An 18,410-nucleotide genomic window follows, 5' to 3' on the forward strand; every position below is an offset into this window, starting at 1 on the left:
GTTACTATGGCATGTAAATACAATAGAGTATGCTTGTTTTAAGTCCATCTATGAACTTAACAATAGCAACAATATCATGTGGGAAAAAGACAAATTCGGTAGAATTCAAAATCCTTGTATCCATATTACGAATAGCAAATAGCATTAGAAACCAGTGGGACATAAAGCAGTAAATGTTACAGACATTCATCAGCTTGTCATCTACCTTGGAACTATATAAAATCAAATTTTCTTCCCATTATAAGATAAAAATAATGGGTTAATAATCAGTCCCTTTGTATTCTGAAGTACAAGCAATGTAACAGTATAAAATCACCTTTAAAGGAACACCTTTGTTTTTGATGGGTTCTATAGGAGGTTTTTTTTTTTCCTTTCTAAAATTACCCTTTAAGGTACACTCAAGTACACAACCTGTCTGCCTTAGCATATTAATTCAGGAGTACTGCCAGCAACTAAAAGCCCACAGGTACAGAAGAGCTCAGTTACTGACTTATACAAAGGTAAAATGTTACAAAGTAATTTAGAGCCAAAAGAACAAGGCAAGTCACATCTACTGTATTTCAGTCAACATTACCTGAATCTCTCCCACTAGCTTTCCAATGATGGCACTCAAAACAAACCAAAAACCAAAAATCCTTACTTGCCAGGTAGTTTCCTTCCCAGTTAGCTGCCAGGCAGTCCCTGATAGAAAAGCTCTAAAGCGTGTGGTACATATTGCCAACATCCCCACACCAGTAGCAGTAATAAATCCTGACAGCTGCAGCAGGAACACAAAGTGGGCACAGGGCACCATGGCTCTCTGACGTAAGGGGACAGAAGATTTCATAACAGCAACAGGTATCTAGTCAAGGGAGCTCCAACCAATAAAGTAGCCAACTTCCACTTGATTTTTTTTTTTTTTTTTGGTGAAAACAAGACAGTTGCACAGTGTTGGTAACCTCTCATTGCCACTATAAAGTAACTGAAGAGCAAAAAGTAATTCTTCAGAGACAAAGGCTTCTTCAAAGCACAAAAGGGCAACTTACCAACCAGCCGGGTGGGAATCTGTGGATACATAACCAAGCACTCTCAAAAGAATCTGAAACTGCAACAAGGTACAAAACCTGAAAAGTTGTAGTCCACTTTAAAGCCAAATATTTGATGTATAGACAGCTGTAAATGTACATAAATACACATGCATCACTCCTCTCTTGTATATACAAGATGTAGATTTGCTCAACAGATTGCAGCCAGTTACTGCCACTAGAACAGAGGTGTCCTTAAGACCTCTCTTATTTTAGATTGTCATATCAATACAGGACAGGAGCTCTCTTACTTTACCCATTTTTTTTTAGTAAAATTGGACTCCAACTGGGTTTTCTAGGTGCCATTGAAAAATAATTATTGTATAAGAATACTGAACAAGACTTAGAGAACTGAAGGTCTCTGTATTTTATCACACTCACCAAAAGAAAATAATGGGAGCTCTTCCACATTTAGAAGCTATCAAACAAACCACCAAGGCCTGCTCTACCTTTTAAAGTAACATTCAGCAATGCCTGAGTGATCTGTGAAACAATGCTGTAAATCAGTTGTCCAGACAAAGAAATCACTTCAAATGTGATCTTTTTTTTACAAAAGTGCTATCAAAAGGGATATTTTGGATAAAAGAGATATTCTGAGCCTAACAAATTGTTTCTCTCACAAATGAATCCAACGTGAGTGCTGCAGCCAGTGGATCTGTATGCCGGATTCTTGAAGAACAAGCAAGATGAATGTTTCCCAGGAAGCAGCCCCCGCACTGTTATTACAAACCTCCTCACTGATGAAACTGAAGTGAGGGTGGGAAGGGAAGGAAAGTTGGCAGTGTTGGGGCAGACTGGCAGAATCCAGCTGCATGGAGACGCAAAGTGAACAAAGAAAAAAATCTGGCTTTCATTCAGACAGTGACACAGCAGACCAACAGAAAGAGCAACTGATAAGACAAAGGGGTTAAGCAGGAAAGCAAAATGAAAGAGAGATCATTTCACAGATTATGCCCAGTGATGAATGCTCTAAGGTGAAATCTAAAGGACTTAAAAACCTCCATGCTACCTCTGAGCATCACTTTTGGAAACAAATTCTGTCTTTGGACATCCCCATGTAACTCCAAGTTTCAAAGCATGTCATTTACATTCAGAATATAAGCAATTATTGTTATAATTATGGATCATAAGAATTTACTGTACTATTTTCCATGACATATTATGAGGGCTTAGATATAGGAATAGATATTATTTTTTAGCTTAATTTTATAACCTCAGAACAGAAAAAACGTATCAGGTCCAGCTTGAGTGATTGTGCTGAAAGAATTCTTTTTCCCATTGTTTAAAATCCCTCCTATTTGAATTCCAGACACAAAACAATGCATGACAATTGCAGATGAATAATTTATTTTTTTACATACAAATTCATTAGAATACTTACAGAGTTTAAGTCATAAAAAACACATACACAGTCTATCTTTAAGACTTTTTTTCTTTAAGGCTTTTTCTTTGTTTTTCCTCTCTTATTCCGTGGTTTCTGTTTTCTGCCCTCAAACACAGATTTGGCAGTCACCATGATCGGGTTTCCCAGTTCTTCATCCTCACCACTTGAGCTACTGTACCCCTTTTTCTCTTTATGGTCTGTTGTCTCTACTTCAGAGGTAATTTTCCTCCTTTTGCTCTCATCTAAATCTCTGCTTTCCAATTCCTCTGCTGAGGAGTCACTAGAAGTTTCTGAGAGATGCAAATTCCCAACAAAACCGCCTCCATATAAAGGTTCCTTTCTAAAGTCTGAACGCTTCCTTCTCTTTCCACTTTGGATTTCTGTTGCCATGGCTTGATGATTTGAGCAGCCTGAAGTACTTCCCCCTTTCCTTTTCTCATGCTGTTTAAGTTCTTTCTCCATAACAGCAGTAGCTTCCCGAATTTCATCAGCTTCTTCTTCTTTTTCCTTTCTCTTCAGACAAGTCACAGCTCTGCGTAGTCTCTGACTTTTAATAGCTTGTTTTTCACGCTGTGCTTGTCTGAAGAACGAATCAATCCGAAGCTGAGTCTAACAAAAATAAAGCAGTGAAGTAGCTTTGGATGTTTTGTGACAGGAATTCAGTTGTTATCTAAGATATACTATAAAGCATCATAAATTAAAGCAGGACAAATGACTAATGAAATCAGTAATGCATGTGGGTAAGATGTATTATTATAGTAATACTTGTACTTTTATAATAAATTATGCAATAAGAACCTTCATAGGAACTATGGGCAAACTCCAGTGAAATTTTTATTAACATTGTGTATGTGATTATGGTTAGATACACATTGCTATTTTCAACCCTAATGCAGAGAATCTTTGCAGTGTTAAGTACATCCTTGCAAACACATCCTTAAATGCAAGCTGTTAAAACAACACAACATTTACTAACAAATACTGCTAACACTTCACATCTGCATATGTCAGTACAACAAAATGCTGCCATTGGACTTGAACTCATTCTGACACATGCTGCTACAGTAGAGAGATTGAGAGTAGAACTAGAAGCAGTTGCACACAATGGATCTGGTTTCTCAGCTACAGCCAGGCTTGCTGTATAGACTATACCAGTCCTCTACCAGTCCCTAAAGTCAGCTAAGGAGACAGACACTTCCAAAGGTTGTTCCAGTCAACCTAAAAGTGTATGGATCTAATGACAGTGTTGTGGTACCTTTCAAGCCTCTGACTAGAGACAGCCTAGGGGACTTGTGTAGGCTACATCTTGTTGGTAGCAAAAGGAGGAAAGAATCCTAGCTTAGTTCATCGGTTCTGCAAATAACTTTTAGAGTTGCACAGTACGCATCACTTTTAAGTTGTATGAAAACTGACAGTACATTTATTTGTAAAGTTGAGTAATATTATAACTGGGCTCTTGGTCAATGGTTTAGTCTGTATTTCTCCTTAAAGGATTGGTATGGTACCCAATGGTCCATTTCACTTTACCAAAGTCTTAGGGGCATTTTTATAAATCATTTTAAGAGACAACACACAGTCTTTTAAAAGCACAAAAGGTACTTGAGGTACTTGTAGTTCCAGCTATATCTGGAGCAAACAGCAAACAGCAACTTGGACTTGAAGAAGCTGCTTGATAGATTACCGATTTGTAAACCAACTACTACAATTACAACCTCTGAAATTACATAGAGTGCCTCACAGTACACCCAAATCATAAAGAAACAAAGTCTAGAGACCTGTTTACTGGTTTATATATATATAATCTATATTTATATATATTAAAAATATGGTCAAATTCCAGCTTCCAAGAAATGTATTTTATAGATTAAAGCCTCGCTGTTCATTTTAAAATGCATCTCTTACAATTTTCCAACTAGGCTTAAGCTATACAGAGTTCTATACTTTACCTGCTGCAAGTTCAGCTGTTTCATCACAGGCAAAAGGACTTCATCTATCTTTGTCCTAGTCCAGCCAAAGTGATCTTTGCAGAATGTGCAGAAAGTTAAGAAACATTAAAAATGGTTATTGCTGCTATTTTGTAAACACAAAATAAAAATTCCTCGATTAACCCATGTCTGGAGGAAGGCTACTCTATGTCAACATTTTTACTACTACAAAAGCAAAGAAAATGCGTCAAGTTATTAAGCCCAACTTATGTGGATGATTCTAATATTATGCAATGTGTGTTCATCATGCCATTACATCTCTGTTTGTTACAGTGTTTATTAGCACTACCAAAAGTGTGCCTCCAGGAAGAAAAAGCTCATTTTGACTATGCAGTACTGCCATAAAATACAATACCTGTAAATAAACTACTTGTACATTTGCACACCCTGAAATTTTCATTTACTGTTTAAAACATTATTAGTTCTGCACGCACTGCCATCTACTTTTCAACAATTCACTGCAGCTCAAGCCGCGACCAGTGCAAGAAATAGACATTACTGCAAGGAATGCAATAAATAACTAGGTTTTGAAACTCACGTGTGAAAGACGGAACAGTTACAGAAGTGTAATGTCACAACAAGCTGCTCAGCCCAGCTATGAGACCGGATTCAAAGTGAAGCAGGAGGGCAGTGAAGCCTCAAATGCCATACATGAATAGCTACATTCTTTTCAATTCCAAAGCTGGTATCAGTGTAGGAGAGCACACTCAGCTGGGGCAAGGAGGCCCATCACACCAATGAGATGTTAAGAATTTGGCACACTGCTAACGAGTCACTACCTATCCCTATGAACTTTAATCTGGATACTTTTAGCTAACAATTCTTGTCTTATAGTAAAAGGATATTCTCTGATCTGCTCTACATCAGGCTTCCCCCAGGTGAATGAACCCCTTCTTTCATCCACCACAGGCTTCAGGTATGCTTCTGCCACTGCTGGATTCGGGAAACCTGAAGAAAGCTGCAGATCCCGCAACTTCTTCTTGACTTTGGTATCATGTGGATTAGATCTCATTTTTTTATTTTTCTGAGCCTCCTGCCACCATTCACTGAAAAACAGAGGAAAACATTCATTTGTCCCCATAAAATGTAACTTGGAATGTCAAGAGCATCCACGCTAACTTAAATGGCTTTAACCAGACTCCCTACTTCAGTTACTACGTGACATGAGGTAGGTAATTTTCAAATAAAAACGGCCAAAGGGATATATATCTGAAAGCAGAAAGGACAAAACATATACAGCCAATAGAGCCGCTGCCAGCCAACGTAGCAAACATCACCTGGATTCCCCCTAAGCAGCTAAACAGAAGGGCTTAAATTCAGCCTTATTTGGGAAGGACATACCACATGTTACAATCATTTTTGGATTTTTTTGGAAAAAATAAAAATAAAAAGGACTTCTAATCATCTTCATGATTGCCAATACAGTTGGCTTGTCAGTCTTCAAACCTTGTTCTTCCCCACAGCCTACCTGTCTGTCTCTTTCCAGGTCATCCATTCCTCACTCATCAAGTCTCTTTTCTCTATGAGCAAGCTACAGCACCTTCTCACATACTCAGGGAGAAACAACCTCCACTCCACTAGGGATCCAGCTCTGCAATGAACTCAGAGGCAGTTGCGCAGTACTAAAGCTGTTCTATTATCTTCATTAGTCTCGTGGTAACTGCTGTATCAATATATTTTATTTACCTGCCATTTCAAATACCGATACAAGGAGTCACATATTTTATAGTTAACTTAGCATCCTTAATGATGCTGAATGCTTAATGCTTAAATTTAAATTTGCTGAATGCTTAAGCAGCAGAAAAGTGTATTTACTAACATTAATTTTCTAGAAAGACATGAAAAAAATAAAACAAAGCATACGCGAATTTTAGGAGAGGTTCCAATCCACGCCCAGGAAATTCATTTAAGATCTCCATCGCTGTTACAAAGCCAACATTTGGGATGCCCTCAGTGTAGTCACTTCCAAGCAAGTACGCCAAATTAATTAACTTGTTTCGATCCAACCCTGTGAAAGACAGTAAACCAAATATAATTAGTGCATGCTGCATCCATTCTCTTCCAGATTTTTTTTTTTTAATTTGTAAGACGAACAACAAAAGAAATACAGATGCATTAACATCAGGATTTGCTAAATTATATTCTGGAGCAGTGTCAATATGCTACTGCGAGCTCAGGCACCATAGTTGTATTTGCATAGTTTAGCACATCTTGCCAAAATCAATGCATTACAGTGCAGAAATCCAGATTTCCCCTATGGTATTCAAGAGCTAAGGGGTAATATTTTACATATATTTCTCCAGTTACTGTCCTGTTCTCATCTAGTGCTGACCTGAATTTAGCAACTCCTGAATCAGCAATAAAAACATTTAAATCCTCAGTTTTGAATTCTAGTCTACAATATTAACACCTCTGCTTCTTGAAAGTGCTCCCAAACTGGAAGTCATTTGCTCTGTGCTACTGCAGTTACTCCAATAGACCAAAAGAGCCTCAGAAACACCTAGAAAGAAGGAAGAACTCAGTTGACCTCTTCTTCTTGGTACATTATAAGATCTGAGGCAACCAGACTGATTCTCAGTGACTAGCTTCAGGAGTTTACATCAAAAATAAATATTGCTGTGGAGAAAAGAAGGAACGTGTGTCTAAGCCCCCATCAGAATGCCAGTCAGGATACTCACTAAGTGTCAGGCAAGAACTCTTTAATGCATAGAAAAGGAATAATAGCAAAAGACTGCAGAGGAATGTGACATGAAGACAGATGATGACTATTTTTCAATAAATAACATCTCTGGTTTATTACATTAGTAGCAGCTAAATATCATGTGTGCTTCTGCAGAACTTCTTTCCAAGTAAACTACAGTGCCATTCCTAAAATAAGTAGGGAAAGTTTCATTCAGTTTGCTGGGAAAATAAATCAAAAACATTTTTCACCACATAAAAAATGAGGAATTTTACATGCTGAAGGCATTAAAATATTATTTCAAAGACCATATCCCAAAAATGTCAAAGCTGAATTTAACTGAGTTCTGCTTAAACAAGACATAAAAAAAAATGCAAAAGTTGGCTCATATTTTCCTCAATATACTTTGTGCAACACCGAAGCTTAACAGTTCAATATAATTAGCAGCAATTTGATCAGATAGGTACAAGTACAATCAGAAGAAAAAACTGTCGATACTAACTAAAAAAAAAAAAAAAAAAACTTTTTACAGAGCATATAATTACACTGGAGCCTTTTTTAATCGTTACATGTCAGTATACCCAAAATAAACTTCCCTTTGCAGAATATTACAAATCCAATGACATCAGAATACAATTTTCCCACATGAGAAAAGTCATACTGACATTTACTCAGAACCTGGCACTGTAGTTCACGCCTCCAGCCTTGACTGATCATCACACTAACTCACTGTATTGAATGCAGGTGTACCAGGCAGCTGCAAATTCAGAGGGGTCAACTGAATTTGCATCATGAATTAAAAACAGCAACCCAATTGAATTTCTTTAGAGCCTTTCCAAAGAACAGGCATTTTATACATCTGTTATGTAGGAATTTCAACATTGGGAATTCAACTTCAAAAAGATACGTGGCAAAGCTGTCCTATCAAAGACTGTATCTAACAGATGAATTGCTGAGCCTTACCTAGCTGGTTCTGAAAATCAATGTACTGATAATATTCCACATATTTGTTTTGACTGAAGAAATTTTTATAAACATGCCGTGCACCAAATAACCAAACATCACTATCATCAGTGATTGTCCCAGAGGTCTGGTCAGTGAGGTCCAGTATTGCACACTGTGCCTCCGCTTCCATTGGAGCTTCAATGTATGGAATGCCAAACAGACGGAGGAGCTCCTGTAAGGAGGCAAAGCAGTTAATATTTCATCTGAAAAATGAAATTTTAATGTTTTTCTACATGACTCAAAACTGCTAGATTCACACTTGGGAGGTATTTAGTATTTCGCAGCAAATCTTAATTTCAACAAAAGAGCACTATGTACGGCTAAGTCGAAGCAGAAATCCCACTTACTCATCTGAGGAAGATAGTGCACCACTTGATCACACTATTGCTGAAGAGTTTGAGAATCTCCTGTATTAATTACACAAACAAGCTCAAGTGTTGTACTTTCCACAGCCCCTACTTTGCCATGGAGAAAAGTCCACACATTAGCAGTTACGTGGACTCCAAGAAGAAAGATGGAGGTAAAAATAAAATAAAATAAAATTAGTCATCACCTTAGCTCAGAAAATAGCTGGAAGGCCTATGAGAAATATGTCCATCTGCTAACTAACAGCAGGCAGACTAGTCATCCTCTGGAGGGTGGTTTGATACACATGTATTTTGATACATTTTACACAATCTGCTTTTACGGAATACATTGTTTAACCTCAGTTAAATATCTCATACAAAGGATGTAGTAGACCAGTAGACTAATACTAGTCAACTGAATTGCAGCTGCATTAACTTACACTGTATTTCAAGTAGTTCTTCCAGTAGACTGGATTGTCTTTTCTATGTTAATATTCTAACAGAGGTTACAAGTTTACACAGGTATTACTGGTGAGATTCCTTAAAAAGATCAATCTGGCACAACCTTAAAAAGCTGATATTTAAAAATATATTGATTTACTCATAACTTTAATATTATTTTATGGTGTTATAGTATTTATTTAAAATTGTTGGAATTGAAGTTTAATCTCCGCATTTTCAATATTTAAAATCAAGCAGACAGAAGAAAACAAGCTTCTAAGAGGAAGAAAAGGTGACCCATAACTAAAGAAACAACACACAGCTTTTAAGAAAATAATCAACTGGGAATCTTTTTGATGCATCATATCAAAATGATTCAACAAATACTACCTGGCTTTCCAAGAACATCTGTCCTGTTACAGAAGAAGCAACACGCTCCTGCTGCTGTTTTTGAGCCTGAAGCACATCCTGCTCAACAGAAAGGTCATCTTCTAATTCTTCTAGTTCTTCCTGAAAAACAAAACAAGATTTTGGTCATTTCAACAATTTAGTACTTTACTACGTACTTTGCCTAAGGACACCTAAGCCCACAGTTATCATTATTTTAATAACATATGCTCCATTAATTCACACTAGGAAGTTGTCAGTTTCTCTAATGCAGTAAGTTACAAGACCATAGATAAGGCTTCTTATCAGAGTGCCTGAAACCTTAGAGTTTCCCTCCGATTTCAGAGAGATTATGGTTAACTGTAATCTTTAAGGAAAAATCAGCCCCCATAAAATTAAAATGAATATATGAAAGCAATGAAACAGCGAAGAGTTGCCCAATGGTTTTCCTTAAAAAGTATTTGGGTACAGAGCAATTCATTGCCAGCTCGAAACAAATAACAAGGAGTTACCAAACTGATGTCTTGCCACTCATCTGCTGCATCTTTACCATCATTTTCTTGTTCAGCATTCTGACTGTTTGTCAGCTGCACTCCATCAGACTCCTTCTGCAAGTCCTGTGTGACAACATCTTGTCTGTCCTCCATTTCTGAAAGTGCTGGTTTTTCACCCAGTCTCTCATCATATTTAGTAGGTGAATCACCCTCATTACTGATTTCAGCATCCACTTCAATAAAGCTTCCTATAAAAGGAAAAACTCCTTGGTTTTGTTTTGCTAAATGCAATAAACAGAAATAAGGATTGCAAAACTATGGAAACCAAATAGTTGACCATTCCGTATACCAGTTCATTACGTTCAAGGTACAGAACAGCATGCTGTCCTCCTTCTCCATATTATATACCCACGTTTCAACAAAACAGCATAAGACCAAGGGAAAAATATAGCTCAGATTTTTTTTCTCCAATCCATATGTATGCAGGAATGGATGTGTTTTAAACCATTTGTTAAAAGAGAAGGTTAAATTGACTTCAAATAAAACAAGGTCATATTTTCTTATCTTTGTATATGATTAAAAAACACATACCATCAGAATCGCTGTCTTCAGACTGTGATATCCCTTCTCTTTCCTCCTTAGGACCTTCTGCTGCTGGAAAAAAATGAATTTCCTTTTGTACCTCAGAAACATTCTCTCCAGTTTGTAAAAATACTTCCTCTATATTTTTAGAAGTTTTCAAGTTTTCCTCAGTTTCAGAAAGGTCTGCTGTTTCATTGTGAATCAAAGACCCTATACTATTTTCTGCAGGGGAATAGCTTGGCTTCTGAATGCACAAGTTTGTATCCATGTTTTCCAAAGAATTTAAGTCCATTTTTGAATCATTTTCTTCTTTGTCTTCTTTTTCTTTTCTAGCATCATCAACACAAGAATAATTTTCAGCTGTGGATATACTGGTGCCCTTGTGTGTAATTTGATTTTTTTCCAACTCCTGACTCTTTTGTCCAAATTCAGCATCTTGCATAATCACTTGGGTTGATGAATGAATTGCAGACGTAGATGTTTCTTTATCCTCCCGTACTTCAGGGACCTGATCTTCCTCATCGGAGCTACTAAGCAGAAAATCCTTCACTTCTGACCTTTCTGTCAGCGCTCTATCAGTTCTAACAGTAACAACTTCCTCCTCTTCATCATCATCATCATTCAAAGCTCGCTGAATTGCCCGTAATGTTCTTGGAGACACACTGCCTTCCTCTGTTATAGACGGGACAACATTCAAGCGTCCTTCATCTTTGTACCCCAGTTCTTCTTCTGAGCTGCTTTCTGCCATAGCTGCCTGGATAGCAAGCAAAGTCCGGGGAGAGGGTGGTGCTGTTACTACATTTTTATCTTTCTCTGTCTGCAACTTGTCAGATGCAACTACTTCTGCATTTGCAGGAGATTCATTAATTTTATTCAACTTTGTAAATTCAGGCTTTTTTGATGAGGGTCCTGCAGTAGTTTCCAAGTCTCTACTAGTAGCTTCTTTTGCTTGTATACCTGAAAAGAAACATTTTCATAAAAGACTGCATTCCATCTTACATAAGGAAAAAGTTCATTTGAAAGTTAATAAACCATAAGGAAAAAGTTAATTTGAAAGTTAATAAACTAATTTTCTACATTTGCTGATCACAATTATCACAATTCAAATCACAGTTATAGCTAACAGTACTGCAAGTTTCATACATACACATGTAAACAATATTCAGCGTTTTTCTTAAAATTAACGGCTGCAGACTGCACACAGGAAATAAGAGATTTTATAAAATGAAGACCTGACATACCTTTTATTAAGATATAGTGAGAAGTGTCTTCAGAAATTACCCTTCTAGATTCCACTTCTTTCACAAAACCACCTTCATTTTCATACTGTTCTTGGATTTGACCAGAGTGCTGTTGATTCAATTCTTTTTCTACAATTTCTATGCACCGATTGAGGTTGCTTTTCTTAAGCAAACCCCTAAGCTGGTACTGGGAAAAGTCACTGGACTCCTTAAAAATAATAATAATAATCCAAGTAAATTTAAATATAATGCCACCAGCTGTATCTTTATGCAAGCGCACTTACCATGCTCAGGAGAGTCTTTTAATAGAAATATTTTCCTATTTGCTTTATGCAGATAACATTTGTCTTTTGTCGACTGCTGCACTCTCAAGCAACAGTGCTATTAGCATCATAACACACATTAGAAGTCTAAAAGGTAAATAGTTTTGAATACTGGCTAAACAAAATAAGACCTAAGTGGTGTGACCAACAAATGTTAGCTGGCTAATGGGCCTGGTCCCCATCTTAAAAGCAACACAATTTTCACAGAATCCATACGTGGTTGGTTTTAAGATGTTGCCCACCACTAGATGCTCCTTAGCGTACACTTAGGCACAAGCTATCATTTCATCTGACAGATACTGGACTTTAAAAACATTTAACTGTGCTCTGAATAGCTGATCTAGAAGTAAGCACTGTAGGGTTCTCTGTTTCTGAACGGCTTTAGTATCACATCTGTCTGAGTTACAGCTATGAAGGTCTTTTCCCAGCTGCCAGCTTCCCTAACAACCTGAGGGTTTGGAATTCAAACTGTGTTCATTCTGCTTGATTTATCCACATTAGTAATTTGTTCTTGCACTTGGAACGTTGGGAGTAATGCTGCTGAGGCATGAGGCACAGCATGATTTATTCATTCTTGCCAAACTGAATTAGCTCTGCCAATTTTAGTAGAAATCAAGAGATAGGACACTGAATGCACACATGGGAAGGATATGTTAGGAGTTATTACCTCGTTGTTTTTCTTTCCCCCTCAACATAACATCTCTCATTAAATAGGCTTGGGAATAAAGCTCTGCAGTTGTGATACCCTTATGCAGTCTTCATCTGCATTAATGGCAATAGCTCCATTCTAATGACTTAAAACTATTCTAAAAATACTCTAAAAAGTATTACCTCCGGCATTGCTTCAAACAATGTTCTTTTACGTTTTGTAAATTCTTTCATATCAGTCAAGATCTCATGTTTTATTTCTGGAGGCAGCTTGTTAAAATCTTCTGATTCAATATCTACAGAATGAGGGTTTTCAAATAATTCTTCCTATAAAAATGGAAAAAGAAACACATTTATTTTGAATTAACACCCATAAATAACAATGAAATATTTCCATTATTATTTCAAAATGAAAAAAAAAAAAACACTATAAGACCTTTGCTGCTATTTCCTATACCGTGGGGAAAAAAAAAAAAAAAGTAAAGAAAAAACTAGAACACCAAATACTTACCTAATTATTGACATACACTCCATAGGTTACAACTTAAAAGCTTGGCTTTGTTCTTTTTATAAGAAGATATTTAGTATGAATCACATAAACAAGTATTACAGCCTCAGCAAGTCTGATTTTATCATTCCAAAGAGGTTTTCTTTTTTGCAAACTACTTCAAACATTAAGCGTGTTCACAAAAGAATTTTTTATTTTTGTTTTCTATTTGGATGAAAGAAAAAATAATGTCACTGATGATTATGCATTCTGCTTAAATGATATATTTCTTTTCACCTCTTCCCCTGAGATCAATGCATCAGAAATGAATACAGAATTTATCTGTGAAAACTCAAAGACCAGTGTTTCAACATCAATTCATACCAGGAGAAGTATGCAAATTCTGCTAAGTATTCCGTCTTATTTCATTTGCACACATTTCATGAAATGTACACATTCCATTTTTGTCATTACAAAAAAAAATTCTTCTTCACATACCCAGAAAACACATTAAAAATCCTATTCTGCTGTATTCTAGAGAAGCAAATTTCATTTGCATTTTCTGATTAGCAGGAAAACAAGGCATCCTTAGAATTAACTCGTGTGCTTTATCAGTAATGCTTTAATAAGGCCTCCAAACCCAAACACTTTTTTTTTTTTTTTTTTTTTTTTTTTAAACAGAGCATGTAAATACAGGATAGCTGTCAATAACAAAGGAATTAGAATGCATTTACCTGCAATATCTTTTTTTGGCTCATTCTCACTTCCCATTCTTTTTCGTCTTCCTCCTCTGAGCTAAAAATCACAAAAGAAATGTAGATATTTCCCTAGGTAAATGAAATACCTATAAGAGGCCATTAGTCTTCCCTTCACTGATACATAGAAAAATTCACACACAACAGCAAACTATACACATGCAAACAAATATAAATATAAATAAAATGCAAAAAGATACAAACAGAAGGCAAGAAGGCAGACTTCTCTCAGTTAAAAAGCAAAAATTATGTTAGTCTGGATTTAAATAATTAACTGATTCTTATTTGGTCAGCATTTAAATTATATGAAAGTATATAAGGAATACACAAACTGTGCAAAGAGTAATCTAATGGATAAGTTTCCACTTAGACTTATTTAAGATGTCACAAATTTGACAAGTACATACAAAGTCTAATTTTGCTCAACACATCTACACTACTAAATGAGGGGACACAGACCAGAACCCGGCTGCCACACACGAGCTACCCCAACTTGAACAGTTGGGTTCATTTAGTCACATAGAAGTAGTCACTGAAAGTGAGATAGCACTTTCAGCCCTAAACATGAATTCCGAGAAGAAAACTAATCTGCGGGCTGAAAGCTTGTTCTGTTAGTTATTTTCTAATAAATAATTAGAAGGCTTCTGAATCCAGAGTTAAAATCCTATTTGTCCAAAAAGAAACTGAAATAAAACATAAATATTCTTTATATATTATGGAATCACATGGGTCAAAGGTCTTTCAGCAACACTTCTATACTCTTATCTCAGTTTCTTTTAACCGTTTTATCTATTTTTCTTAATTCTACCTACCTGTTCTTCTCTTCATTCTCTAAAGAAGGCAATACATATATATCATCAATTTCTTCTCTCCGAACTTGTGTTATACTGGGCAAAACTTCACTGCTTAGAGGAAAAAAAAAACAAAAAAAAAACAAGCAATTAATAGATACATAAAATTTACCAGCCACTTCTAAACAAGAGGAAAAAACGACTGGCAGAGGGAAACATAACCCCATTTTTAAAAGGAAAAAAAGGAATACCCATGGAACTACAGGCCAGCTGGTCTCTCCTTTGTGCCCAGCAAGATCATGGAGCAGATTCTCCCGCAAACTAAGCTAAGGCACATGGAAAGGTATAGAAATATACCTTGGAACTTTGTACCTTGGAAATACCTTTCTATACCTTGGAAAGGTATAGAAAGGGGGCTATAAGAAAGCTGGGGAGGGACTCTTTGTCAGGGAGTGTAGTGAAGGGACAAGGGGGAATGGCTTTAAACTAAAAGAGGGTAGATTTAGATTACATAGATGGAAGAAATTCCTTACTATGAAGGTGGCAAGGCACTGGCACAGGCTGCCCAGAGAAGCTGTGGATGCTCCATCCCTGGAGGTCAAGGCCAGGCTGGATGGGGCTTTGGGCAACCTGGTCTGGTGGGAAGTGTCCCTGCCCATGGCAAGAGGGTTGGAATTAGATGATCTTTAAGGCCCCTTCCAGCCCAAACCATTCTGGGAATTTTTATTCCTACCTTTTGCCTGTAAGAGCAGTTTTGATAGCTTGTCTCTTCAAAAACGTTTTCAAGAGTTTCTCTGTAGTTGTCCTGGAATCACGCACAGCCACATCCTTCCTGTATCTTCGCTTAGCCTGTGAACATGAAATTAACAGAATTTTGCTCAATGCCACAGACACACATCAAGCAAATTACTCTACAAATTTTGCACGCTAAGCCTAAGAGCAACTCCTAACTCACTCTACACCAGTGGAGACACAGCCTTCAGATCCTATAAATCCTTCTGGGTTGGTGTCCTCTGTGGGACTCAGGAGTCGTTTTCAGCTTCTGGGTGTAAATGCTTTTAAGGTCAGGTCCATTCTGAAGCAAGACGCAGGCTTTATGCCATGATCTACTTCTCTGCAATCTGGTTTCTACGCAAATCAAACCTGAATAAGTATCTATCAAAAGGGAACGAGCGGCAAGCTCCAAGAGATGACCAAAACTGGGACTGCAAAGAACATCTGCACAGCAGTGTAATTCAAGCCTTTCCATCCTCATGGCTCAGAAGCATAAGCAGAACTCAAGGGATTTGAACATTCTACTCATTAGCAACAGACACACATCCTACTTTGCATTGCAATGACCCAGCACAGGTACATACCAAGGTCTGTCTCTTCAGAAGCGGTGCCTCTCCATCAAAAACAAAGACAGGCCGAATTCGGAAAAACAGTAACTTGCAGAGCCGATTAAACAGAGTGAGTAGGTGAGCATTTTGTATGGAATTACCATGACGATCTCTGGCTCCCTTTATTGCTTGGTTTAACCAAATACTAATATCTTAAAAAATGGTTAAGAAGAAATAATGTGCAATCCTACACATATATCAGATTAACAGTTTCTGTAAAGCCCACATATTGACTGAGTGGCTTTTGCTTGCTGTTCCAGGCTTGGCCTATTGAAGCCGTGGTTATCCAAATATTTGTGAACTTTGGAAAAAAATAAATTCTTGCCTCTGCCACCTGGACAAAGAGCAAAGTTGAAACTCCTCCACAGCAAGTAGTATCTCCTCAGTTATGTTTACAAATAAATGAAAGGTTACTTCATCTGCATGTTTCTAACATTTTTTCAGCATTTAATCAAGGGAAGCTTACACAAAAGGATTTTAATTTTGTTCATCTTCTAGTCCTAACTAGTGGCACATTTATTTATTAAAAAACATCCTGCATTTGCGTAAAAGACTTGTTGAAAAGTCTTACTTTTAAAAAAAATATAAACAAGCATAAAGGTCTTAGTATCCACATATTATAAAACATAAAAACTACTCATCAAAATATTGTCACAATTTAATATGAAAATTTTAAAAAGCTAAACACAATAGACCACGTAGAAGTAAGTGCCATAGTGCTCACAAATTTGGCTCCTTAGCCTTACTTTCAAAGGATACCAACAGCAAGAATTTTTCCTTCTAGTGTTTCTGGGTTTATAGGTCTTCCAGTGCATTCAAGCAGTTTCCAAAGTCCTTGAACTCCCATTGTTCTTTCTTAGCTACTTTAAGAGAGAAGAATCTATGAGGAATAAATAAAAGTATAATCGAAAGGTTGTCTGAACCATTTACGCTTTATTAATGAAAACCCAGACCACTAATGTTGTAAATAGAAATAATAAAGAAATAAAAACAAAAATCCCACATCAAGAGCATCACGACTAAAGTGGGGCTTTATTAAAAATCATCTACTGAAGCAACCTGCCAGTCACATAATTGCAAGCTAAGGTCTCTGCTGAAATTATCTCACATTCAAATGTGAGATTTAAAATAACAGAAGTCTGATTTGTTGTGCTACAAAGTGAGAAACATGGTAAAATGTATTCCCTTCGTAACAGGTCAAATTTTGGTCACAGAATCACAGAATCATTAAGGCTGGAAAAGCCCTCCAAGATCATTTGGTTCAGCCACCCCCCTACCACCAACGTCACCCACCAAACCATGTCCCCAGGCACCACGTCCAACCCCTCCCCTTGCACACCCCCAGGGACGGTGACTCCACCACCTCCCTGGGCAACCCGTCCAGGTGCCTGACTGCTCTTTCTAAGGAGAAATGCCTCAGAGTTCACGGTTGTAGAAAACCACCCGCATCTCAAAAACTGCTGAAGGCAGATGATCTTTCATATTCCTTTCAAGAGGTGTATCAGGGTTATAAAGAGAAGAAATAAATAAAGAAATAAAAATAAAACAAAGAGAAAGAAAACAAAACAACTAAGAAATGATGAGTATAAACTGAGTTATGTAAAACACCGCCCTTGCTGAACTAGGTTACGAAATCTGTTGGGCAAGGGGGGGGGTTCTTTCCTGCCTTTGCCTGCCAAATACTGGCGAATAAGCAGCATTTAATCGCTGTGGTCGAGGAGAAGCGCTACCAGCTGATGCCCCCTGTACCACGGTCTGCTACGGGGGGTACGCCGCCCCCAGCCGGCGACCCTTCCCCCGAAACCGCCCCGCCGAAGCCCGTCAGGGTCCCGAGGACCCCTCTGGGGTACTGGCGAACGCCGCCACCCCCTCAGCCGGCCGCTCCCCGGCCCCTCAGCGCCCCCTGCGAGGCGATGACCGTTGGGGCGGGGACGACCGTTAGGGGCGCGCGCAAGGCTCACCTGAGGGGGGAGGTGGCCTCGTTATGCCGAGAACCCTCCTCGCGGCGCGAGTTGCGCATGCGCGCCCACCGCGCTGCCCGGCGGGAAGTGTGGTTCGCGGGGCGGGGCCTGGCGCCATGATGGGAGGGGCGGCGCGGGGCGGAGCACAAAATGGCGGAGGCGGCGGGGGCCCCCTGGTGGGCAAGGGGCGGGCGACAGGAGGGGGTGCTGGGCCTCCACGTTTAAAAGCAAGAGATGCAAGTCCTCAGCTTGCAGAAATAAATATTTAAAATAGCTCGTCTGAAAAGTACCATGTTCAAAACCCGCGGGTTTGCTAAGCAGGGATTGCGAATACCCCTTTTTCCCATTTTCCTGAAGAAATCTTCTAGTGACTATAGGGCCACCACTCCAGAAAGAACCAAAAGACAAAGTAGAAAACAAATTTTATTGAATGAGCAAAAGTCTGAAAGTACC

General features: G+C 38.0%; 1 protein-coding gene across 1 annotated transcript; it reads right to left on the bottom strand.

Moving 5' to 3' along the window:
• Positions 1-1,663: 1,663 nt before the first annotated feature.
• Positions 1,664-18,009, bottom strand: LOC116498374 (DNA repair protein complementing XP-G cells homolog). Its single transcript, XM_032202653.1, has 17 exons — positions 17,958-18,009; positions 16,756-16,876; positions 15,973-16,148; positions 15,348-15,463; positions 14,636-14,725; positions 13,803-13,863; positions 12,765-12,908; positions 11,611-11,818; positions 10,379-11,326; positions 9,806-10,035; positions 9,297-9,416; positions 8,077-8,290; positions 6,297-6,441; positions 5,279-5,479; positions 4,395-4,479; positions 2,510-3,057; positions 1,664-1,733 (listed from the first exon to the last, which is right to left on the bottom strand). Exons 2-17 carry the CDS (start codon positions 16,841-16,843, stop codon positions 1,664-1,666), a joined length of 3,444 nt encoding a protein of 1,147 aa, XP_032058544.1. The 5' UTR covers positions 16,844-16,876; positions 17,958-18,009.
• Between the last annotated feature and the right edge of the window lie 401 nt (positions 18,010-18,410).

This window comes from Aythya fuligula, chromosome 1, assembly GCF_009819795.1.
Source record: "Aythya fuligula isolate bAytFul2 chromosome 1, bAytFul2.pri, whole genome shotgun sequence".
In the NCBI taxonomy this organism is placed as follows: Eukaryota; Metazoa; Chordata; class Aves; order Anseriformes; family Anatidae; genus Aythya; species Aythya fuligula.

Coding starts and splice junctions, on each gene's coding strand:
- LOC116498374 (XM_032202653.1), bottom strand. CDS start 16,843: ATGGGAGTTCAAGGACTTTGGAAACTGCTTGAATGCACTGGAAGACCT. Junction 10,036..10,378: donor TGAAGACAGCGATTCTGATG/GTATGTGTTTTT, acceptor TTCCTTTTATAG/GAAGCTTTATTGAAGTGGAT. Junction 6,442..8,076: donor TGATTTTCAGAACCAGCTAG/GTAAGGCTCAGC, acceptor TGTCTTTCACAG/GGTTGGATCGAAACAAGTTA.